The sequence below is a fragment of the Diuraphis noxia genome, unplaced genomic scaffold (assembly GCF_037042655.1).
Source record: "Diuraphis noxia isolate RWA-SAM2 unplaced genomic scaffold, SU_Dnox_SAM2 contig0005, whole genome shotgun sequence".
NCBI lineage: Eukaryota > Metazoa > Arthropoda > Insecta > Hemiptera > Aphididae > Diuraphis > Diuraphis noxia.
The window spans coordinates 13,641,293-13,668,470 of NW_028301715.1; the positions used below are offsets into that span (position 1 = coordinate 13,641,293).

At 26.5% G+C, this 27,178-nt stretch overlaps 1 protein-coding gene across 2 annotated transcripts in view; it reads right to left on the reverse strand.

Annotated features, from left to right (window-relative positions):
• The window catches only part of LOC107162117 (atrial natriuretic peptide receptor 1-like), a 298,392-nt gene that overhangs the window by 230,250 nt on the left and 40,964 nt on the right, over window positions 1–27,178 (reverse strand). Inside the window, exons 1-2 of one of the 2 annotated variants that reach the window (XM_089229379.1) lie at window positions 18,044–18,262; window positions 15,690–16,106 (exon numbers count right to left, since the gene is read on the reverse strand). In XM_089229379.1, coding sequence (XP_089085505.1) covers window positions 15,690–16,026 — 337 coding nt within the window. In that variant the 5' untranslated portion in view covers window positions 16,027–16,106; window positions 18,044–18,262. Of the gene's footprint in view, window positions 1–15,689; window positions 16,107–18,043; window positions 18,263–27,178 lie in introns of those variants that run through there. The other variant, XM_089229378.1, reaches the window with a different exon arrangement.

The window sequence follows — 27,178 nt, forward strand, 5'->3', positions numbered from 1 at the left end:
ATTATATAATCGGTAACCAAATAAATGTTTCTTTTTTAATTAAAACATAACATCATTTTAGTATTTACTTATTAAAAAATTATCATAAAGGAGATTGATTATATTACTCTTACATGTTGTACTACACGTTTTATGTTTTTTATTTGATTTTATACTTAATCTGGTTTCTATGGCGTATTATTTAATCGTGTTGGTATATTTTAAAAGCTTCGATTTGGGGATGAGTTTTTTTTTTTAAACTGGCTTTATTGCCAATGCGTGACATTGACATTAAAACGACAAGAGTTCTGTAACATTACGTCGGTTATACGAAAAAAATTATACCCACAAAACAAAGTTAGGCGTTTATAAGAAAGTAAGAAAGCGCGTAAATGTAATTTTGTTTTCGCTGGCCCACCTTTAAGTTTAGAAAGAGTGACTCGGTGCCTTTTAGTAGAACGCCCACTATACCCTATACATACATATACTATTATATATTGTAATTGTATTGACTGCACACGGTTTTTACAAGTCGACGTTGGTTTGAAGACATTCCAGTCATAATTTTCGGACGATTGATGTAGGTAATTATATGATATCGTTGATCATGCATTCATGCACCCAGAAATAAATAAATAATTTCATCAACAAAGCTGAATTCGGTCAGTAAATTCAATTAACATAACCTGATTAAATTAATGTGCGAGTAAACAGGCATATTATGGTAATGTAATGTAAGTGAAATATATTATGTAAATATAATAACATATTCCTCGTCAGATAACAACCAGATAGTTGAAGCCTTAAACAATAACAATAATGATTATAAAAATAATGATAATATTAAAAAATGTACCTAGTGACCTCGCAGATCTTGTTAGCATTCCATCTGCCTACTGCGACCACCTTGCAGCAATTTTTAACATAATATAACATCTCAATTTTAAATTATGTATGTGATAACGTACTGTAATTGATTAGTTATGAGATAGGTACTTTTAAAGTTAACGGTACACCTATACAATATTTTCAAAATCATAGACAGAAATAAATCTATAAATAGGTGCCTAGTACAAGTAACTGAAAGTTTTAAAATAACTTTAAATTAATTCGTATACAACTGATTCGTTTTTATTTAAAAAAAAAAAAAATATATTAAACAATCGATTTAAGATTACGAATAAAATGTTTTAAAAACCACAATATTCGCGTAACTACAGTAAACAAAAATATGTCACGTAACGGTGTTAAAAAAAATACCACAAAAATAAATCAGAAAAAATGAATTAATCAATTAGATTTAAAAATTTAGTTTGAAATTCACATAATGAAAATGAAAATGAAGAATATATTATAGAACTTAATTCAACACTTTGTTTATATGCGGTTACATAACCACCTTCCTGTTGTACCCCATTGAATGTATGTAAAACCTAATTATAGTTCTCCACTTTCACATAATAATTTCAAAAATATACGAGTATATTCAACTCTAAACTTTATTACAACTACTTATTACCAACGCAAATCATACAATCAATGTATATCCAGAAATTCATAACGATTATATCACTTGATTAACAATCGTCAGCTGTATTCAACGCTCACTGTCAAGCCGATAATAATTAACATCAAACAAAATTGGTACGAGTACTTCATTCCGATACGTATACTGTTCAGTTAAATAAACACGTTTGTTTGTGCCTGACAAATATATTTATTTTCCTTTTTTCTAGCCTTATTTCACATTAACCTAACGTTGAAATCGTATGGGATCACAATCTGTCAATTAGTTACGTGTTTGAAAATACTTAAATATTACAGTAATATTTAAATACTTAAATTAAATAACCCAAAATACTTTTAATAGTAGACATCACAAAACAAAAATATATTGTAATTTTTCAGCCTCTATATATACCCAAATATATAATGCTTTAAAGTAATGATGTTTGTAACAAAAAACAAAAGTCGGGTTATACAGCTAAAGTAATATAATGATACTCGAAGTCTTTCTTCTGCTAAAAAAAATTGAGAAATCGTGGATGATTATATGTTTTTATTGTTGATTAGCTTATTTTATGTGGCTATAAAAAATCGGTTACTCGAAATTTGTGAGGGACAGAAAAAAAAGTTATACCTTTCCAGCACAAAAACACATTTATACTTAAATATAAAATGTGAAGAATAAATCAAAAATATTCCAGTAAAATGTGTACCCTCATTATGACAATTTGTTAAATTATTTTCAGTACAATTGTCTACAGTAAAGATATTTCAATAATAAATTATTATTATACTTTATTTTAGGCTAATATAATCTATATAGTGTATAAATATATCTATAAACATTCAATTCTCAGGTACACTAACACTTTATTAATAAACAAAAACAGTATTTATATAAATTATTGTCTATTAAAAACAACAAAGGTAAATGTAAATGAAGCATTTAAAATGATTTTATTTTGGTATTTAAGTAACCTGATAAAAATATTCTTTTGACTAGGTAATCATATACCTACCTAATGTTATACGAAGTCACTATAATTGCATATAGTGCCTACTCAGTAGTTATATTATAATACTACAGTATCTACTAAACGAGTATATTCATGTAAAAATGCAATATATTTTGAAAAATATATTGAACAATATGTCAATATTATTACATAGTATAAGTTATGAAATCGATGAAACATAGAAATACATATTTATATATATATATACATATATTGAATTTATTATTCCATCAAATTCAGTTGACAGATAAATAAAACTTCAAAACGTTCACTCTTATAGGAAACGTTATATTTTCTATATATAACTTGCCAATCATAAGTAGTAGCTGCTGACATTTTAACTGTCATATTTTATGTCAACCGCATATTAAGTTTACGTTACAGAAAATATATTTATGACTATTATTTGAATCCACGTATTACAAATAAAATAAATAAATCAACAAAAATATTTTTTTTTAAACAACAAAAATATATAGGTACAGTAAAACATAAAATTGTTTTCTTTAAATGAGTTCTAGCTCTAGAGGAAGGTAATGTCTTGATCTTGAATACATTTCAATATACGTTTTATTTCTAGGTACCTATTTTTAAATATGTATATGTATTCAGTGTCTTTAAATTTAAAAAATGTTCAAATATTAAACATATTTTATTATGTTTTATGACATTATAGTTGCTACTGTAAAAACGAGTCCTTACACATTATCCTAGTTAAAAAATAAATTGGCTCGGGAATATGACATTTCACATGGCCCAAGCTCTGACAGGGCATGGTTGCTTCCAACATTGTCTTTGGAAGAGGAGGAGGGCAGCTGATCCCCGCTGCTACCACTGCGAAGAGCCGGAGGACACAGTAGAACATACGCTGATCCATTGTCCGCACCGGGCGGAGTGTAGGCACGGGATGGAGCAGTGCATCGGTCGGCGACTACGGCCCGAGGATGTTCCTGATATCATTCTGGGGCCGGAGCAGGAGCTCCTCCCAGATGACAGGTCAAGGAGAAGGCGGATTGAGGCATTGGCGAATAATCAGAGGATAGCGTTTGGCATAATGGTGGAGACAATACTTGGGCTAAAGGAGGAAGCAGAGCGCTCTCCAGACAGGCAGGTTGACAGTAGGGTAAACTTTATTATTTTGTGGGCCGAAGGCCAGTTTTTCAAGGTGGTTAGAGGCCCCCGCATATGTAAAATAACTATGATAATTGACGGCGAATAAACGATACGGGAAAGGGTGGCAGTATTGTGCTAAACATTTCCCACCCGTTCCTGGTTTTTAGAACGGAAAAAGAAAAGAAAAAAAGTTAAAAAATTAATTATAATATCTATATTTCACAAAACAAACTTAACTTTTGTTATGATAAAGACTACTCATTATTAATCAATTTTAATAATTTTTTTTAAGGTTTCAATGACTAAATTTTAAACAATAAATCTAAATCAATAAAAAATCAAATTATAGTATATTTCAGTTTTTACAGCAATAATTTCATTTCAGCTCATAATTAAACTGTTCAGACAAGACAAATAAGTTTTTGGTAGAGAAGTTAGTGTACATATTTCTACCCCAAGTGAACACACAAGTTCATAAAGTTTTTGATAAAATCGTAAATGAAATTATTGTTTTAATAATTTACAGAAAATGTAAATGAAAGACTTCTGTAGGTAGTGAAAATCGAAATTGCAATCCCGTTTCTAAGGCGTAGAACAACCATCGTTTCATCATTACCATCTAAAGTTTACGGGAATTAGTTAAAATATTTATACACACTGACTGACAGTTATTATAAAGAGTGGATATTTCTAAGCCTATAATTACATACAACTTTGTGAATATATTACACCGATTCATTTTAACAAATTCATTGTCTTAATTAACTATGAAGACAATGCAATTTAGGATAAAAGGCTTAAATATCAAAACGTTATATACATATATATACCTGGTTTCAGTTCACTAAAAAATAGTAATCATACTGTAAATCTATATTAATAATCTGTTTAATACTATAATCTTTAAATTATACCAACATGTATTTGTTTAGTTTGGTCTGTTAAGGTTTTGTAATTTTGTCTATGAAAATGTATTTTCCAAAAATCATATTACAGCTAAAATAAAAATATGGAAATTTTATAAAATTGCTTAGAAATTAGAAATGCCATGTTTTGAGTTGATAAACGACTAACATATAATAATAATTAGTTTTAACTACCCCTTGAATTAGTGTACAACCAATTTATTTACGAACGTTTCCCTAGAATATTTAAAGCTTGGTACTATTAACAAACCAGAATTAATTAAAAGATGGTAAAATAACTTATTTGAATAGGGTATAGAACTTTTGATATACATATGTTGTGAAAAGATGACAAGACATAAGAGGATTATTTAAAGTGGTTCCTCCAAGCACTTATAGTGCTAATGTCTTCAACTCAATAAAAATATTTAACCAGTTTTATAATTAATTGTATGCCATTTTACAATCACCACTTAACTTAGGTTAATAAAAATATACCGGGCGATTCTTTTATCATTGAACACTCATTATTTCAAAAAGTATCAATGTTTTTGAAAATATTTTTTTACAGTTTCATGTTGTTAAAAAAACAACGTTTTTATTAAAAAATTATGTTTTTCAATATTTTTATCCTTATAATTTTTTAAGTTTTTTACTTTTTTGAATGACAACCTAGAGTTTTAATTTCATATTCCAAAGCAAAATATTTTTCTAAGTATTTTGAAACGTAAAAATCGAATTTTGGACGAGTAGTTTATAAGTTATAAGTATTTTAAGTTTAGACAAGCGGAGTAGTGGACAAACATTTTGCGGGGTAACCCCGTAACCACTCCACTCCGCCAATCTAAACTTTAAATACTTATAACTCATAAACTACTCGTCCAAAATTCGATTTTTATGTATCAGAATACTTAGAAAAATATTCTGCTTTGGAATATGAAATTAAAACTCTATGTTGTCATTCAAAAAAGTAAAAAACTTAAAAAATGATAAGGATAAAAAATATTTAAAAATATAATTTTTTAATAAAAACGTTGGTTTTTTAACAACTTGAAACTATGTAAAAAAATATTTTGAAAAAAGTAAATACTTTTTTAAATAATGAGTGTTCAATGATAAAAGAATCACCCCGTATACACTTGACATAACATATATATTGAAAAGTGTTTAAAGTTTAATGTTATAAACACTATTCCATAAAATAACATAAAATATAATCTAATTAATTTAAAAATTACTTAATATAATGATTAAATCTAATCAACGTATTGGTTGTAAAATATTTTAATTTAAAAAAATTATATATTTTGCATATTTTATAACGGAAGTAAAATTTCCTTTTTAACATGTTTCAAATAAGTAAAAAATTTACCTATATTTTTCTAATGAAAATCCCGTATCTAACTCAACTTATGCATAAAATTTACTTTCACTACTACACGAATTCTGTTAAATATAGATAAATCATTTTTATCCTACGTTATAGGTATAATTTTATAAAGTATTTTGGAATTTGTTTTTTAAATTTACTTAAAAAATAACACGAAAATATTTTTTATTATCTGGAATTTTCTCAGTATGTTATTATTTCAACTTATAGTATCCACGCAAGATAAATATACAGTATAAACCATAAACAGCATGTTTCCTAAACTGTAGTTAATTAGAAAAAAATTCAAAACAAAACGGTTTATTTAATATTAATTTTAACACAAATGCATTATTTTTCAAGGTATTATTCGAATTTTTTTATTTTATACTTCATGATCCCATAAAAGTTGTAGAGTACGTTAGTTTTCAATATATTTCTCACATGCTGTTAGGGATCAATATTTACTAAAACTTTTTTACATTAAATAAAACATCACGTGTGCCTATAGGTACTAAGCTATTGAAACAAAAATCAATCAAAGCTTAACCGTGCAACTTTTAGAAATTGTTATATTAATAGTGATATTAAAAATATATAATATTTATAAATAATTTAATATACATTAAGTTCCTATTAACGGAAATATAAAGTCACTGCACACAAATCATATATAATTTATTATTCATATTACAATGTTAGATGTACCTTATAGAATATGTATTTTTAAATAGGAATATTCAAATCCATTCTGAAAAATTTTAAATTAACATAAAAAATTGCATTATCCACAACTATTATATGGAATTGTATCCAGTATTGACAACATTTTTTAGAAAATATACTGCATATTATGATGAAATATAAATTAACACCTTAAAAATATGCATAAATTCATTCCAATTATATACATTTTTCAATATTTGTACAATGATTTTATTTAAGTAATATAAATATTGAATTTAACGATATCGCGGCATCGTAATAATATTTTCATCCAGCTAATTAATTAATATGTTATTTTATTGATTACTTTTCTTAATTGATAAATTATAATAAATATAACCAATCTTATAGATTATGTATAAAGTTAATGATTTTAATTTAATTGGAAATTTGATATACATTACTTCACCTATCTTCTTATTTAGAGCTTGAGTAAACAGAGTATTACAAAAGTCCGTTCATATTAACAGAAAATATTTTGTTGTTTTCTTCTGTAACCAAATGGAAAATTAATTTTATTTTTGATACCACACTTGTGAATGTATACAAAAAAAACATGTAAAAATCTTTCGTCATATATTCATACCATTACTAAGAATATTAAACACATACGAACTACACCATGATACTAAATCCAAATTTTCTCAGAATAGTATTTGAATAAAATGAATTATCGTTTATCATTAATTTTAAATGTATCTACCTATAATAATTTAAGTTAAAATATTCGCTTGTTTTGAACGCGTATTCAGCTATCTTTTTACTTGAAAATCAAATATATTAAATCCATTTTAAAGAATTAAAGATGGATTAATTTTATTACTTATGTAAAACAAAAATTAGCCTTCTATAAAACTCTTGTCATTATAACACCTATTAATCAAAAAACATAATGAGAAATGATAATGAGAATGTTTCATGAAAAACAGTATTGTTCCAGTACATTTACATGATGTTTATGACCCCTCCAAGTTTTTAATATGCTTTGAATGGGATTAGAAAGTTTTTCATGATTATCATTATTTAGACTAATATCACTATTTAACAATTCGGATTATCATAGGGCGCCGAACATCAATTGGTTTAACTCAATAACATTAAAATAAATAAATTTATGTATTTCACTAAATGGCTTTGTCCCATGCTCGTTTTACTCATCAACCTCCCTTCAATCTTTTTTTTTTTCAATAAATCACCTTATAACTCCAAAATCTAGATAGAAAACTATATAAACGTTGTAATTTATGAGCATTTACAAAATTTTGGTTTTTCAGAAGCTGAATAGGTACCTACTGTGTAACCTTAATTTTCACTTGACCAAAAATGATTATGGATGAAATACCACAACCCGAGTCTACTTAAGCGTTTTGAGCATTAAAATAAGCTTGTTTAAATAAACTAAGATATTTTGTTTAGAATATGTTATTCATTTCACAATCGCCATACAAAAAAATCTTTCAATCCTATTCAGAATACATATCATTTTCAGGAATTACAACATTCTTGAAGCAACAAAAATTATTTACAGATTTCCCGTTTCATTTTAAAACACTAAATATTTATATATTGACAATTTTTTTTCATATCACAAATATTTAAATATTCAGGCTCATGTTTATTATATTTTATTTTTTATTTTTTTATTGATTTTTTGTCGTAATATTCCTTGCGCATTCGTTTAAGCAGTTCTTTGATTTCATAACATGCGTTTTCCATCGATGCGTTATCTGAAGCCTATATTTGCATGTTCGTCTTTAAATTTAAGAAATAACTCAAATATTGGTTACCATGCTAATAATTAACGAAACTACTTAAACGATAAATGTTTTTTTTTTTTTTTAAATCCTTAATTGTTTGTTATGCTATAGCAGGTTAGTAAGGTATTTATTATTTCTATGTACTTTATACAATAGTTTTAAAAACATTATTAGACAAGTCACTCACGATTAACTGTAATTGGGCACGTTGGTTGTACACTTATATACGTACATAAAGAAGAAATAACTTATAAGAATTATAATATCAACATAAATAATTTTTTTTTAATGTTGCTGTTATTAAGTTACTATAGCTACAAAATAATGCCTTATAATTTGAAAAAATGGCCTAACGTTAGAAAATGTACTTAAATTATAGCGAACACGGAGGAAGCGAATTTTAATAAGACTCTAAGTTAAAGTAACATATAATTAGCATGAGCAACTACAGCTTAGTTGTTTTTTGTATTTTGTTTATGTTATGTAAATAAATACACGTTCATTACCAAAATATTATGTAGGTAAGAATATTATATCACAGAAAAGAAAATCGCAAGGAAAACTAAACAAATTTTTATAATCTTCTCGGAAAAAACATAATAAAATAATACGAAACACATTAGGTAATATCTGTTTTTTTTATAATGTAATGAATATCATTTAACTATCATAACGATTATTTTATTTATGCCAAGTATAAAATATTTAATGTATATAATTATATATTCCGTTTTCGATTAAAAAAGGCGTTCTAGCTCTGCTGTATAGTAGGTGCCGAGAGTTACTCGTTACTCGTCAGCGTACCTCGTGAATAGATAACTGTAATGAATGTGTCATATTTTAAGTCAGTGATAATTTGTTGTATCCTAAAAACAATTATGAGCAAAGCTTCAGCCTATATATTTTTTCTTAGAATATTTTATAAATGTTTTTTTCCAACAAGCTCCAATTTCTTCGAAATTAAAGATTAGAACATTTTTAAAAGTGACGATAGACACACAAAAAGAATTAAACAAAGGTAACCGGAGATTTTTTTACAATATTATTTAAATTTTGTTAAGAGTGATTTAATATAAAGTTACTGAAAATTTTCAAAATTATTATGTACCTAATTATTTTATATCGGTACTTAAATCATGTTATAAACTATGTTATCGTGAGTCTATAATATTTCCTTACATTTATTAAAATATTTATTTTTTTAATATTATATTAAAATATTGTGATCAGTGTGACACCGTGTTTAAATAATCAATTAAGCGATAAATGTATGGAAAATATAGCCTCAGATGATAATGATATGAAATTAAATTAACAATAATTCTCTCCAAAAAAGTAATCACTCATTGTTGTCAAACAATCGTACAAACATGGAACTATATGGAACAAACCCAATACAAGGTTATTACCGAATAAAGTACGTTTAACCTAAAACACTGTCATCCATTGTTATGATTAGAAATGTAGAAACTCAAAACACGACTACCGAGTCCTTCCTAATTAAGGTAAAGATCGTTGTTTGTGTTATTTGAAAGATATATATCTTGTTCTAAAAATTAGGGATTGTGAAACAATTTTGTTAAACCTCTAAAATATTCATCTATTCTATTGTGGTCTATAAAAAAATTAATTAACTCAACAGTAGTAAAAAGTGTCTATTTCTCTTTTTAGATTTTGGGCGGAACTATGTGAATACGTTGGATTTATAACGATAGGGGCTTATTTTTATGTCTAATATTGTTTTCAAAGGTTTTTTTTTTCATTTTATATTAATAAAACGTATTGAGTAAAAAATCGTGAAAAATAAAATTAAGGTTCCTCATATATGTATTTTATACCGATTTAAAAATATTATTAATGATATTATATAATCAGAGTTTTGTTTTATATAAACGGTAAAAATTCAGATATTGACAAGTCAACATAACATTTAATAACAAAAATATACACATTATTTTGTAGTCAATATTTTTAATTTTAATATTAAAGGTAGAAAACATGATAAAATATTCCTAATATTGTTCTTAATGGAATTAAAAACAATATTTCAGCATGAAGATAAATACGTTTTTATAGAAGAATTTTAGTTTGGTATTTGTTATTATTTAATAAAAATTGTAGGGATTTTCTATAAACTATGATATTATTTACATTATTGTTTTGAAGAATTTTAAGTTATTGGTTATACTACAAACCTACATAAACCACCCGTCGGATTAGCTAATAATTAAATAACAAAAATGAAAATAATATGACGCAACATTATATTTAATACAAAATAATTAAGCAGAATATAATAATTCACTTCTCGAGTCGATTATTAATTAAACATGTTATAAATAATATGATTTCAAAATATCAATTTTGATGAATTATCGTTAATATTATGTATATATATTATAATAATTAAATAATATATAATATAATAAATATAATACGTTCCTGTAGTTAAATATTATTTTTTTAACGTATATAATTGAAATAATAATGTGTAAAAAACTAATAGATTCAAGATCAGGAATTATATTTTAGAATGATATAGTTTTATTATTCAACGTTTGATGGTGAAAATTCCACACCACCATATCATCACAAAATATTAAAGTTAAAAGTTATAAGTTGATAAAATACCATAGATTAATAAGCTTAAAATGTCATTTCATTATGTCAAAGGGAATTAAAATTGTTGATAATTAACCCAACATGAACATAATTCTCACACCGTCACGCGCACTTGTCGGAATTAGAAACCTAAAAATAAGCTTAGCCACAAAGGCTATATTTTAACTTTAGAACTTTTTACGTAAGTATATAAATAAAGCATTTAAATAGAATTTCAAAATTACAATTTATGTTTTCAGTTTTTTATAATAACATCGCTAAATGGTCATTTTACTTATGTATTATACATTTGACGTGGATAAAATGTAATCATAATATTATAATATCTAGATGATGGTATCCGGTGAATTGGTCGCGAACAATTGATCGCCGGTGAATAGATCGCGGGTGAATTTATCGTGAATATAATTGGTCGCTAAGATAATTGATCGTCAAACGAACATTTTTAGTTTTTTAGTTATTTTATTATAGTAATTACATAGGTAGTTAATATTTAATATAGGTACACATCCGAGTTTTATGTTTTTAAAGTTTCTCACAGTAAATTTAAAATTTAATAAATAATAATAATAATAATACAAAATAATAATATTAATAATTATACATTTTAATTTATTTGTAGTTTACTTCTAGTATGATAGTCGTCAAGTATAAAAAATAATAATAATAATATAAATAAAAATAATAATAAAAATAATAATAATATTAATAATCATACATTTTAATTTATAATTATTTAAAGTTGGAGCTGAAAATTATGGGCTATTCCTTTTAAAAAGTCTATTTTACTCCTATTATGATAGTCTTCACATATTTTTATAATTTTTTCTGCGTGGTCTTTGTACTTCCGTTTAACACCCATCGTCATTCCTGCAATTAGTTGTTCTATTTGTAACTTCATAAGACTCTCTTCCTTTTTGAACGAATCTATACATTTCCATATAGTTGGATGACATGCGTTCAAACTAGATGCAAAGCCATTATGCCACCCTTCAACAGAATTGTTGATCCGGGGGATATTTTCGAAAATATATTTATGACAGTTCCACAGCGTCACTGGAAATAATGCTGGTTTCCTTCGATTTCTTCGATCAAGACGCCCAATCCACGTATCTTCAAAATAATTTGTCAAAGGTGTTAATATTTCTTCGTTCAGTGAATAAAACTCTGAGTCCAGTAGTTCGTTCCAAGCATTTATATTGGTCACATTTCCATATTGACTTTTCTTCGGTTCCAAATTTTTCAAAAGTATACATAGGTATAGCCGTTATAAATTAATTTATCTTTGCCTTTTTCACTCTTATTTATATATGTGTATATATATGTATATGTATATATATATGTTCATTAAGAGTGAACTCCATTATTATAAAATAAAAAAACAGTAAACACACACAATATCGTACTAGCATGGACTAACAAATGCAAGTATGTAATGACAAATTGGTACGACCATCGGAATATAGATGACGATAAGTCGATAACGATCGTATAAGCTTATCTAAGTTATTGCCACGCTAGTTCAATTATCTCGTGTGTACATCATATAATAGTACCTATATAAAATTATTACATCTGTTAATCTGCACATTGTAAATTGGATATAATTATATATTATATTATATAATTATAATTGGATGTAATTACTATAATAAATAAAAATTATTCATTTGACGATCAATCATCTTAGCGACCAATTATATTCACGATAAATTCACCCGCGATCAATTCACCGGCGATCAAATGTTCGCGACCAATTCACCGCGATCCCTTGATGATATAGATAACCATAACATAATAAACTAATAGACAAATTATAATGCGCAACATGCGGTTCATCTGAAAATTATGAACTGTGGTAGTTCAGGGAAGTATATTATGAACTATAATATGGATTTAAACGATATGAATAATTTCTCGTGAACATTTTGTAAAAATTGTGCACCGCTTTTGTTTCGGCTTTGAAAAAATTGATAAGCTATATTAAAATGTAACTCTTAAAACTCATTTTTAATTTAACACTAAAAAAAATAGACGTTTGAAAAATAAACATAATAGAAGATAATGTATGATACACTAACTGATATCAAATTGTAAAATATTCAAAACCCAGGATCATTATAAATTATAATATTACCTATATGATGGCATACAATAGCTAAGTTAATTTAAATTAGTGAACGCATCAATAAAATGGTTGATAAATCTGTAAAAAGTAAAAAATAAAATAAAATTTTGTTGAAGAATAAATAGTTTTGCTTTTGCAAATAATTATGTTTTAGTTTAAAATACACTTATATATACAAAATGTTCCATGGAGGTCTGACATTCTGACAAATGAAATAATTTTTGTTCTGATCAATATTTTTAAAAACAATTTAAAATATAATACATAGACACTTGCGCTACATTTTTTATTTTTTAATACAGAAAAGTTAAAAATTCCCAAAAAAATTCAATTGAGCCAATTTGTAAATCTTAATTTGAGAAAAATTTAAATGGTAAAAAAATTAATTTAAGTAAAATGGATGATTTTTGCAATTTTTTAAATATAAATATTCTCGTTATAAGTAATTGGCAATCGTAATGTAAGAACATGCAAATTTTAAAAAATATAAAAAAATTTTTAAAAATGTTATATGATTATGATTATATTTTTAAATACCATATAAACCTAGGTAAAATGATATTTTTTGAAATTTTAGTGTTTCTAACATAAACTAGATTGTAATTTACTTAACTAGAATATTGATATATGAAAAAATTGTAAAAATCACACATTTGACTTATATAAATTTTTTTACCATATAAATTTTTCTCAAAATAACATTTACAATTTGGCTATATTGAATATTTTAGAATTTTTTTTGTTAATTTTTTATTTTAAGTGTTAAAAAATAAAAAATAAAAAAATGTAGCGCAATTAGTGTCTATGAATTATATATAAAAAAAATTGTTTTTAAATATTGATAAGTACAAAAGTTATTTCATTTGACAGAATATCAGATCTCCGTGAGACACCTTGTATATATATATATTCTTCAACACTTACCAGAACAATCATTAATTTATCATCATTATTATTATTTTTATTTTTATTTTTATTTTATTCTTTGAAGCACAAAATGTATTATAATTGTTTGAAAATAAAAAAATAAGGTATATAATCAATGAGAACATTAAATGAAGCGGAAAAATATTTTTCAACAAGATTGATGATTGTGATTTAGTTAAACAACGAAAAAGTTTATTTTTTCTGCATGCACAGCCAAACCCTGTCCGTCGCGTCGACCAGAAACAACCTAAGTAAGTACTATGTATTAATTTAATAATTTATAAAATCAAAATGTGTTTTTTTTTTTGTAATTCTAAAAGTATTTCATAGTCACACCAATATAATATTAATAAAGGCGAACCGTATTAAGTATTTAAATTACAACACTATTCAAAAAGTTTTGTTTTCGGAAAATACTTTGTTTCTAACTTGTACCTACCTACGTATTTGTTTATAAACAGATTTCGAAGATTAATTAATAAATATTTCAACAAAACTTTACATATTTATATTATACATTTATAATTATAATTTTATTACCATGTAATGTCTTATGAATTTTTTTTTATAACTACTTAGACGAAAATTTTGAATAAATTACTCAGATATCTATTTAATATTTATTGAATTAGATATCAAAATGTATAAATCACTGGCTGTACACCTTAGTTATCTGACTATATACTAACCAAGCATTGGTATTCTTAAATTACTTTAAAATAGTCTTTTTCTTCTGAAATCAAAAACCCATAAGTACCAACCGCTGTCAATTAAAAACGAATTGCAACTTTCAACTGTTTTCTAACGATGATTCTATTATTTATTATCTTGTAAATAAATTCTTTTAAGTATTTTTTTGTAAAAAATTTATTTTTTAAAACGTTGGCTTTACCACTAATTTAATTGGATTTTTTTTTACTAGTTAAAATGATTATATTATTTTAAACACTTTTGTTAATTTACCAACAAATATACGAACTTCCTAATTTCAAGAATTATAATTTATAACGTAATTGTTTTGTGTTAAATAAATTTACTTCTCGAACAAAAAATGTTTTAAAGAGAGAAACTAAATATACCAACCAACTTATACGAATCAATCGGACCCGACTGTCAACCCGAAAAAATCATATCATTCCTCAGGACAACCAAAATAGATAAATACATTTAATTAGAATAAATATAGACAACAGCCCTTATTATTGATATTAAATTGTCACCGAAAACATGTAAATTTTAAGTAAAGTAATAGTATAATGTAAATTATGTATAAAGCTAATGGCCCATGTCGCCAAAGCTATAAAGATCAATAAAAAAAAAAAAATAAAAAAAAAAAATGTTTGCATCCATTATAATGGACATTGAATAATTGTTTTGATTTTTTTTTCACACTTGACTTAGGAAATGGTAAACACACTAAAATTCGTCCTAACTAAATCCATTAATTTTTTTTTCAATGGTTAAAAACATACGTAAGAATACACATGTTTTATTAAAATTATACGACAATAATATAATAACTTAATTCGTCGTTTTGAAATATGTACCTTATAATAAATAAGTTAATATTTACAAACATTAGCGACGAAGGCAATTAATTTGGATTGTAAACTGAACAATATTGAGAAAAGTTTCACTTACCACTGTAAGTGTGTAATTCGAATGCTGCCAGTGGGCCTTCGGTGGATGAACAGTTTCCATTCCTGCTATCAATTAGTATCTTCCATCCTGGCAACGATCCTGTAGGTTGAGCGATTGCTTGTGCCGCCAAATCTACGGATGGCAAAATGGCGCCCAGCGTCTCTTCGTTCTTGGATGCTTTCAATGGTGCTATGACCGCAAATCGAACCACGCCAGGCACTGCAGTGGACGTTACCCACTCGGAAAATACCACTGCGCCCACTAACACCCATACCAATGCACCCATATTTGCGACAAGATTTTTTTTCGTCAGTGGCAGATGGCCGCACACCAACATGGACTCTGCATTATGAACTACTGACTGATGATCAGCCAGTCATCACAGACCATCGAGATCTTAATTTAATCCATCAACGTCTGGAAAAGAATAAAAAATAATTTTTATTAAAACACTTTTATTGAGAATTATAGGTAGAACACTGCATGAATATTATATCATATTATCTAAATGTGTATATACATTTAAATCTGATTATGCTATAGAAGCTATTTCTCGAACCATTAAAAACATAAAATATTTCGATCAATCAATTTTAAATAATTTAAAATTTAAATAAAATATGATTTTTGATATCCGTGCATATTATACACGATTTGGTGAATTTTTTTTGGAACTCCAAGAAATTCAACATTTTAATCTTTCATAGGTGAACCCACGATGGTATAATACAACAACCTTGTTTTTTTTATAAAAATTACTATATCGTATAATATTAAATGAAAACGCAGTCAAACATTATCAGCTATTTATAAACGTACATTGTACCTAATATGAATTTTTTAAGTATTTGTAAAGACAAAACATGAAATGTTTTCACTTTTGGGCGCTCAAAGATAATTTTTTTTTAAATTTATTAATATAAATGTTTCAATACATCAAGTATTTTTACAGTACTTTTCCAATGTTTGTACAATGTTATAAAGTTAATTAATTAAGGTTTACAAATAAAGTTTACGGATACAAAAAATAAAATAAAAATGATGATTCCAATTTGAAAGTGGCCTTTAAATTTAATTAAAATATTTACAATTAGTTTAAAAAAAAACATAGCTTATATCTACGAGACGTTAGCTTTCTAGCTTATAGTACGAAAATAAAAGTTAGGAACGTTTGGACAACTTATTAGATATACTGATAGCAAGACCCTATACACACTCGTTTTTCACACCAAACACCAGTACAACTTAGTCACACACAACTTATTTTCAGTTTCAAAAACAAAAAAAAACAAATCAATAGATAATAGCAAACATCAAACCAGAACAACAAAATACAATCATGGGTGCAACACACTATGATGAGATTAGAGCAGTTATTCAACAAAAGCAAATAAAACGAAAGATAATTCGACAAAACGAGAAATTAAAATCCAATGTGAAGATATAAATCGAGGACCATGAATCAACACATAATTATGCCAACATACTCCGGTAAATACAAAGATAGTAATCCAAAAACATATCTGGGGTGGATAAGTATTTCATTAAAAAACAAGAATAAAAATACTACAAATTAATACAAGTTTAACACAGCGTACTAGTCGTGAAATATTCAATTAAAAAAAATGCAACCAGCCGTTAACGAGACGAAAAATATAAAATCATATCGAACATATTTCGGACAATGTATAGACAAAGACATTTGAATTCACTTAAAGTTACCAAGACAGAAATAATCGAATTAATAATTAGACATTATCATGAAAATATTCAAGTAGCACCGATAAGCTTTCCAAAAAAAAAAAAAAACGTACAACGCAGTACATCACAGTGCTTAATTTTAAAAAATAATACAAATGCGTTTCATAAAATATTTTATTAAATCATATTTGCGCTACCCGACTTTTTTTTATCACGTTTCTCACACTACTTTTTCATTTAAAAAGTAGGATGTTATAAATAAAAATATTTATTTTTAAATTCACAATCAGTTTATAACGACTAATGAGTCAGTTTAGTAACATTAATTATTATAAGTATATTAACAAAAAGTTAAAAAGTGTTTATAAAACAGTCTCGCCGAACCTCATCACACGGAGGCCATGACCTTTTTATCAATGTAATAATAGCCATAAATTATATTTTTAATAATTGAATACTGAATGTTACAAAAACAGCCATATCCCCCTGGCTCATTTGAGCACCACTGGTACGAAAAAAAAAAACTGCTGTACAATTATTAAATTGTTTGCGAACCGCATAATCGAGGAAATTTATTCCGGCGCTTCACTTTTCTTATGTCACTTCCGCCGTCTATCGGATCCGTAGCTCGCAGGTTCCGGGTTGTCTTTTACCTGGTTGTGCCCATGATATCCAAATAACGCCTGCGACATCCGTTTCCGACCCGATGACTTGCAGCCATGTCGTCGTCACTTAACGAATTTCGTACGCGTGTCGTTTGATCGTGTCACTTGGCGGGAAAAAATTTAACACTTTTCAGCTGAATTTTGTTTTTTCGTTTTGTTGTCTTGAGATGATTTCAAATAAAATTATAAAACCTAATTAGTTGACGGTTGTCTACGAATTTCTTACATAATGATATATGCGCGATCTTACCTCAACACAAAGGCTCACGCCGAACTGTAGGACTGCAGTGTTACCAATGTTGAATTAAATTCTATATTTAAATTAAATGTCTACAAGTTGACTACCATGATATTTTTTATGTGTAGAGATTTACATTTACTACCTGACGCCATGACATTTTTTTTATAAGTTTACTTAAATACAGTTTTGACGATAATATTTGTTTAAAAAAAAAAAAATAAAAACTAATAATAATATTTGCAAACTATTATTGAGACTCGATTTCTGTTAGACCTCAAATCGAATCTCAAAAGCAGATTTCATTAAATTGGGAAGTCCGTGACAGACAACTTGTTAAGTAATGTTTTATCCGCACGATTGCGATGATTTGTTCTTCGTCGTACCCCAATGAATATTATTAATATATTATTATATTTTTTTCCTGGCTTTCAAAGAAACGCCAATTGTTTGTAAACAACAATAAATTAAATTGTAAGTGTTACTCTGAATATAAAGTATGTGAGTTCGTAAAATTTGTATACATGTATATAATGTATAATAATATAGTATTTACGAATATATTCTGCTTTCAACTTGTTTGCAGAATTTTTATCACAGATAAAATACAACTACAAGAGCAACATTTTTAGAACTCGTTCGATATTTTTCAACAGCAAACGCGAATAATCAAAGGTTATAGGTACCATAACATATATTTTTCTTTTTTCATTTTCACCAAATGTCGAAACGAATTTGGACAGCAAAAACTTAAATCTAACTTTGCGGACAACGTAATTCTACCTAAACGGATTTATATTGCTGTGTATCGAAATTCGAAACGAACGAAAGTTTTTCAATGAACCCCATTAACCATTTACCAGCAATTCTGTTTAAGTACTTTTATATTAATTTAATTTATTTATAAGTATAAAGTTTAATGGTAGAACAACATGCCGGTAGGGGTATACAAAGATTATGTTACGCAATGGAACACATTATAATTATTATTATTATTATTATTATTAATATGAATATTACTTTGTGGGCTTTGCCCTATGGAGATTAGATGTGATTAATATAAAAATGTACGGATTAATATCACTGCATACTATAATGTACCTATTATTATCAATCATTCAATACATTTCTATGGTAATTAAAAATTGTGAATTCACCGCCGATTGAAACAATACCATATGAGGTTCAATTTATGATATATACCGTTTTATGGTCGTGTTGTACACTTTTACGTACCAACAGAGAAATTTTAACTCCGAGTTTATTGGAACGACTAAAATACACGAATTAAGAGGACGCTACACAACCATTTTGTTGTCTCCGTCTTACAAGTGCATAACATTGCAAATTTACGCTCAGAAGATCACGTTTAGCTCCGTCAGTTTAAAAATTAGAGTGAATCGACCTAATATGAAACTTGATGTTAAGAACGATATCTGTGTTTGTATGTGAGTTTTTTACGATAGTTTAATTTTGTAGCAAGTTATGCGTGTATTAAAGTACTCGTAATTCACTTAAAAACTAAGCTATCGTAATAAAAAAAAAAAACACATACAAACACAGATAATGTTCTTAGCATCAAGTTTCATAGTAGGTCAATTCGCTCTAATTTTTAAACTAACGGAATTAAACGTGATCTGCTAAGCGTAAATTTGTTATATTACGCACTTGTAAGACGGAGACACCAAATATTTGTGTAACGTCCTCTTAAATGATGTTTCAATAGGTTACCTACAGTAGATGTTAAATTTTCAAATGAACCCGCCCATTGAGTACTTTCCTTTGTTACGTTATTATGAAATGTTTACGACAATGATTTCTCGATGACAATATATCATAGGCGATATACATAGTACATTTGAATGTATACTTACTGTGTGTATATAGAATGACATCATCAATGCTAGTACAAATTGATAATATAACCAATGATCAAACGTTTTTCATAAAATATGAAAACATTCTATCGGTAATGTATCTATGTAAAAGTTGTTTTTTTTTTTTTTTTTTACTTTACCAATTGATTTAAAACAATTAATTTGCGAACTTAAGTAAATCATTAATATATTTATTTCATCATTAAAATTTTTAAGTAGAGTTATCGGAAAAAAACTAATACATAACAGATAATAATAATAATAATATTATGGTTGTTCTATTATATTTATGGTACTTATGCCGGATAAGTAATGCATTATTATTAAATTCAGTTGATTCGTACCCTAAACATATTCTATACCTCAGTGCATTTATAATTTTGCAACAGTATACTTGGCTACGGTCATATAATGATGTGGAAAACTTGTATAATGAATGATGATGTTTATTGTATTTGAATTCATTTCAACAGTACATTTGTATTATAAATACCTAGGTCCTATTTATAGGTATTTAAAACGCCTTTAAAATAAATGTATGTCGTTCTCGCTATATATATAGAAATATTACGAAGTTATAAACAACATTTTCACACGCTACAAAAATAAATCTTAAATTATGTCATAAATGGAAAAAAAAAAGGTAACATAATACTAGTTTTAGTACTTCATTAGTTTTAAAGATTAAAATATACCTATATAATTTATGTGTATAAAAATTATTGTACGTTTATATATGGGGCTTATAGACTTGGAAATTACTGAACCAATAGTCACCAAATTTTATACAGATATTCATTGAAAAACTTGCAGGAGTGTTCATAGTTATTATTTTTAATTCTATAAGGTTATCATAGGGTGGTTCACACATTTTCATTTTGGCTCACAAAAAGTGAATGTTTTTGTTATGTTTAATTATTGAGTAACCATTGGTTACATAATATACAAAAGAGACATGATATTACATTATAATTTATTAAGTGCACTGCCTGGCGTTTTGCATGAAAATAGAAAAGTCGTCATTTTGCTAGTTTGAGCCTAAATAGGTAGTTTTCTGATATTCAATTTCTTATCAAATACACTGTTTAATATCGGTACTTATATGCATTTTTTCATTTTTTATTTGTATGAGTGTTATATACCGGAAAAACAAATATCTTATACATTATTTTTTGCGTCTATAATCAGGAAAGCTACCAACCAACATGCTATTTGAAGTACATTTTAAAACAAACAATAATTAACTATTATTTTTCTTTTATCACATACATTATTTAAAATTAACAACTGGTTTTAACATTTCACCCAAGAAGATTTTTTTTTTTTTATCATACAGAACAGATATGGCGCAGCACCACTGCAGCACACTGGTGTTTTCCTATTTTCGTAATTTAACTCTCTCGAGGGCAACATATTATTATTATTATTATGTAAAACAGTTTATATTTTCTTTTTAGTCGACAATACCTTTCCAATAATGATTCTATTTTTCCTCCACTGATTTTAATGAGAAGTAATTGATACGCCATGAAAATGCTGCATATTAATACAGATTTTCTTTGTCAGTGAAGTTGGCTTATCAAACTATATTAACCAATATGTACACATACTGATATATATATTGTTATTATACTGTTTGCAGAAATAGAGTGTGAGTGTAAATCAAGTAAAAAGTAAATTTGGTTACTTTCCTCATGAAATATTATTTATTTTTTTTTTTTTGAAAATGAAGAATAATGTAGGTATGGCTAAAAATTATGTTTAATAAAAATGTCAACGTATGAAAACTTATACAAAAACCTGATCTGAATTAAAATGATTTTCATATAAAAAGCCGAGTGACAATGTAAAGAACGAGTTGAATAAAATTGTTGTAAGGTATGAAAAATAAAATGTTGAGTCATATTCAAGCCATGTATTTTCATCTTATATTTTAGAAAAAACGTACCATTTCTTATATCAAAGCTTAAGAAAAGAAAAGAAAAAATATTAAACTTTTCAAACAAGTATTACACAGAACCATAATATATAGTAAAATGGCGGATATAGGTACAGCCATTTTATGATCAAAGTACATATTACAAAAAGTATCGAAAAATTAATTAAATAATAATTTTAAGCACATTCAAAATTCAATCACACGACTGTTACAACAAAGTAATAATGGTCATGTATCATAAAAAAACTAATGAGAGTCGATAATTTTGATTGCAAATATCATACTCGAAATCACTATATATTAATTTTCAGGGAAAGGTATTTTATTTCAATTTTCCACCAAAACCATAAGTTTATTACTAAATTAAATACTTAATTAAGTTTTTTAATTAAAATAATTTTACAATTATTATAGATAATTTTATAATTTGACTGTACCAACATTACAACTCGTACATTTTAATTTTTAGTTAAAAATTACCATACATATTAGCAGTTATATATATAAAAAAATATAAATACAAATGAGCTTATATTTGCATAGCAAATTTAAATACTTAGCAGCTAAGGTCAAAATATACTAGAAAATATATTTTTATTTAAACATTTATTGCATTTTATTACATTTTAATCGTTTTATAATTATCAAAGAAAACAAAGAAAAGTGTTCTTTATTTTATAATTATGTGTCATATACATTTATGAAATACATATGTAATTCAAAACCTTCGATTTAAACGTTGGTCTTTCTAAAATCACTAAATATCGTTTAAAGACCATAAAACTTAAACAAACATAAATAATAATTAACTAGTGAACAGTAAGTACAGATTTATAACTACCACTAATTAACTAACTAATACTACCCGTACATTTTTAATGAAAAAAATATGGGATCATTGCCTAATACGTAATACCGTGATACAATAAACAGATCTCTTTGAATAGGTCGCTTACACACATTCCCAGTAATATATTTAAAATGATAATGTTATGTACGCAAACACTATAGATGTTCTGGTTTTTGTCGAATAAGAAGCTTATGGAAAGTACACAACCTTACAACTTAAAAACATTCTATGGATTATAAGGTATCCAATTTACACATATATTATCGAGTTCCACATCAGTAACACGCTGTACTATAACAATAACCAAAAGAGCTTATTACAAATATTAAGCCTACAACGTACACACAGTACGAATAATTTTATTTTTTTGTAATTATGTAAAATCATACATTTTTATGCTGTTTTTATTAACTCATAAATATTTTATTTTGTATACGTAGTATAGAATTTTATACTTGTGTAGATTTAATGACGCAGTGAATTGGAAATAATGTCGAGTTAGATGACAAATCAATGAATAGTAAACCGACAATCATAAAAATTCGAATAACATCATACCAATAATTATAACTATAACCTTAAGCTAATGCATAAAAATTGAACAAAATAATGGCAATTCTGTACCCGAGTTATTTGATGATAATTTAATATAAAATCGTTATTAAAATTTAAAAACAGACTAGATCTATATTATAATGGTGCAACGGTATGATGCGCTAAAAACAAATCAATAAACTATTACCCGGTCCGGTTGTATTGTTCCTTGAAGATTAATACATAAAAATTTATAAATCATTATCACGTGCTGGCAGAGAGGACTGATACAAAATATATAGGTCATTGAAGGATCCCAGCATAACCATGGGGATGGATAATGACAAGTGTCCGAGAGTACCTACCTTCAGTTGTTATTGAACCACTCTCACGCACGCAGGCTTGATTATTATGGACCACTACCACCGCTGCTACTATAAATTGTTTGATGGGAATGACTACTTTGGTCCTACACAGATCGTGGTCGGACGTCGGTAAAAAGGGCCCCATTACTCGAGTAGGTACCTACCTAAATACATACTCAACCCGCAGCATTTCGCGTACGACAGTCATATTTTACCGACAAACCAAAATCAAGTGTTTAATCATTTTTTCTAACGCATCGAGTGGCCCGCGGTGCATTGCTTCTGACGTTTGCGCTTTTCAGATACACTTGTGTAAGTGTAAGTGACATCCAGATATACATAGTACTGCAGAAAATGTACCAAAATGGTATACGCGAAGAGCGAACTACAGAAATCTATTTTTATAGGTAACGTCCGCACATGCTTTAATTTATACTTATATAATTTACATATTACATTATTAAGTACCAATATAGCATGTATAACATCCACAGTTCATGTTCTCGGGACATCCCCGTACATCTGAACTCTGAAGTAAGACAAGTATCAGTGTAAGCTTTAGTGGTTTACATCGGTATACACTGCAGTAAGTTTACTGTTAACTTTTTTACGTGTTTTACTATCCTATTGGCGTCTATAGAGCACTTCTTTATTGCTGTTTTTACGTTACCTTAGTTATTGCTATACATCCTAAAAATATACTGAAGTACGTATAATTTGAGCTTAGAAACTGAAATAATAAATTAACGGTGGATAGCCATGTAGAGGGAACTTATCTTTTTGATAAATAAACAGACAAACTGGTATATTTACTTTTATTTAAGGTTAATTTTTAAAGTTCTATTAAAAATGGTTTTTTGATTACTTATTGATTTATTACATATTTGATAATATATGAATATTGATATTTTTATAATAAAAAAATTATTCATACAGGTAAGCTCAAAATATCATGTCTAAAATATTGAAACATTTTATTTATAATTCCTAAGTATTATTATAATTTATACCTACACATACTCGTTGAACATTTTTAATATTTAGTAAAAATTATCAACCAATAAAATATGAATACATTATTTTGTATCTATAACATATTTATATCGAATTTTAGATGTAAGGTTGCAAAACAAATAAAAAAAATAATTGATGATAAAAAATTATGTTTGATCTTACGCTATTACTTAGATAATCATTCAAAATATGATTTGAAATGTACCAAAAATATTAACAATATTTATTTTTAATTTAATGAAACAATTACTTTCTATAATCTACTTGAACCCATTATTTACATCCCCGTTTTTTCTTTTTATAATATTTGACAATCTCGTTACGGTTTTTCAATACAAAATACATTTTACTAAATGGATACGTTATCGAGTTGAATTAAAAACATGTCAGAGACATTCAATTACGATTTTTCTAACATTCGAATATCTGAATACTTCTTAAGAGCCAATTCGCAGTGAATTTCATAGTTTTTTTTTTTTTTTTTTTTGTATGATTACAAATAATAAAATAAACATAATCATAATAAAATTATATAATATCAAGTTCAGCTTCGTTTATGTATCGATTTATTTCTGGATTTTAATGAAAAATATTATTACGTAATTGTAAAACTCGACGTTGAACAATTATTATTCTGAGCAGTCTTATAGGAATATAGACAGTTCGTTTCATTTACGAGATACTATAATTAATGTTTTCGGAATTTCTTTTATCAAATATTATATGTACCTATTGTACCTACATAATAATAATATCAAAACGACGAAACGTAAGTGATGCTTTTTAACGTGTGAAAATACCTGATGAGAGAGACATATTACAAGCCAGTAATTTTTCATAATGGTAGAACACAAAAAATATGTAATACAAAGGATGTGGATTGAGAGTAAAAAATTTAAAAAATATATTTTTTTATTTAATTATTTCTAAAAAAAATTAAAGATAGCCATTTTGTAAAGTTTATTTTTTCTGAAAATATTGACGTTTCAAAATGTTATTTTCATTAATTTCCTGATTTTTAATATTTTTTGTTGTTTTGAAGAAATAAAATATGATTATATTATCTATTAGGAACACGGAAAGTACTTGGGAATGCGCGCGGCGTGGGGGGTCACATCTTTGATAACATTACGGTGTTAAATAATTCGCAATGTTTCTCGAAACTAAAAAAAATTAAAATCGAGAAATTAATGAAAATAAACTCTAAAAAATTGCTATACGGTCGATTTCTTTGGGAAATAATTAAATAAAAAAAATATATTTTTTAAATTTTTTACCAAAACATTAAAATAAATTAAAACATGAAATAATTGAAGTTCTTATCCATGTGAGTCTTATTACAAAACCAGAATTTCGATATCACCATTATTTCGGGAGATATCGCAATGGGTAAATCCTCTCGGGACACCCTGTATATATATGTATTAATGTTATATACATTTATTATCACCCCAGACGGTTCTCCGGCTTAGAAGACGAATCAGCCACTGATGGCTGTGTAACAAAACATCCAACTATAATACTCTTATATTATTATCTGCGTTAGGGATGGTGGTTAATAACGCATGGACAATACCTAGAAGGAAATTCACACGTCAACATCACTGCAGAGCCGCTGACAAATAATAGGTAATTTTTACAGCGATGAAACTCGCGAAAGTGGAGGGCCAATGAAATATTTTGCACAATATCATTCAGGTATTATGAATTTTAAACATTTCAATGAAGTTTTCGCATATCAAAAAATGTCTATAACTGATGACCTAACCATAAAAATATATTAACGAATAAATTAAGACCTATAACCCTCCATCCAATAAAACTTAATAATAAGCATATAATATTATAAAAAATGTGTAAATACAATGCTATTATATATAGGTATCTAGATAATCTGTAATATACAAAGGATCACAAAACAGTACCGTCTATACCTGATAAAATAATTATGAACTTATGACAAAATAATGAAATCACTCTAAACATTTTAAATTAGAATATATCAGAAATTTAACTCCACGTGGAAATGTACCGCCTCCCTTTTCAAAAATTCAGCAATAACTTTTCTAAAATTTTAGATTTAACTTTTAACAAGTATTATCATTATGTTGTATAATATTATAACGTATTAAATTATTATATAATCATTAATTATTGTTCTATTATTTATATTACAACAACAATACGCAAAAACTTTATTAATTTAGGTAGATATAAACAAAATAAAAATAAATAATACACAAGTAACAAAGGAAAGTTTTTTAAAACAAAATAAAGTCGACCAACATTAATCCCTCCAATAAAAA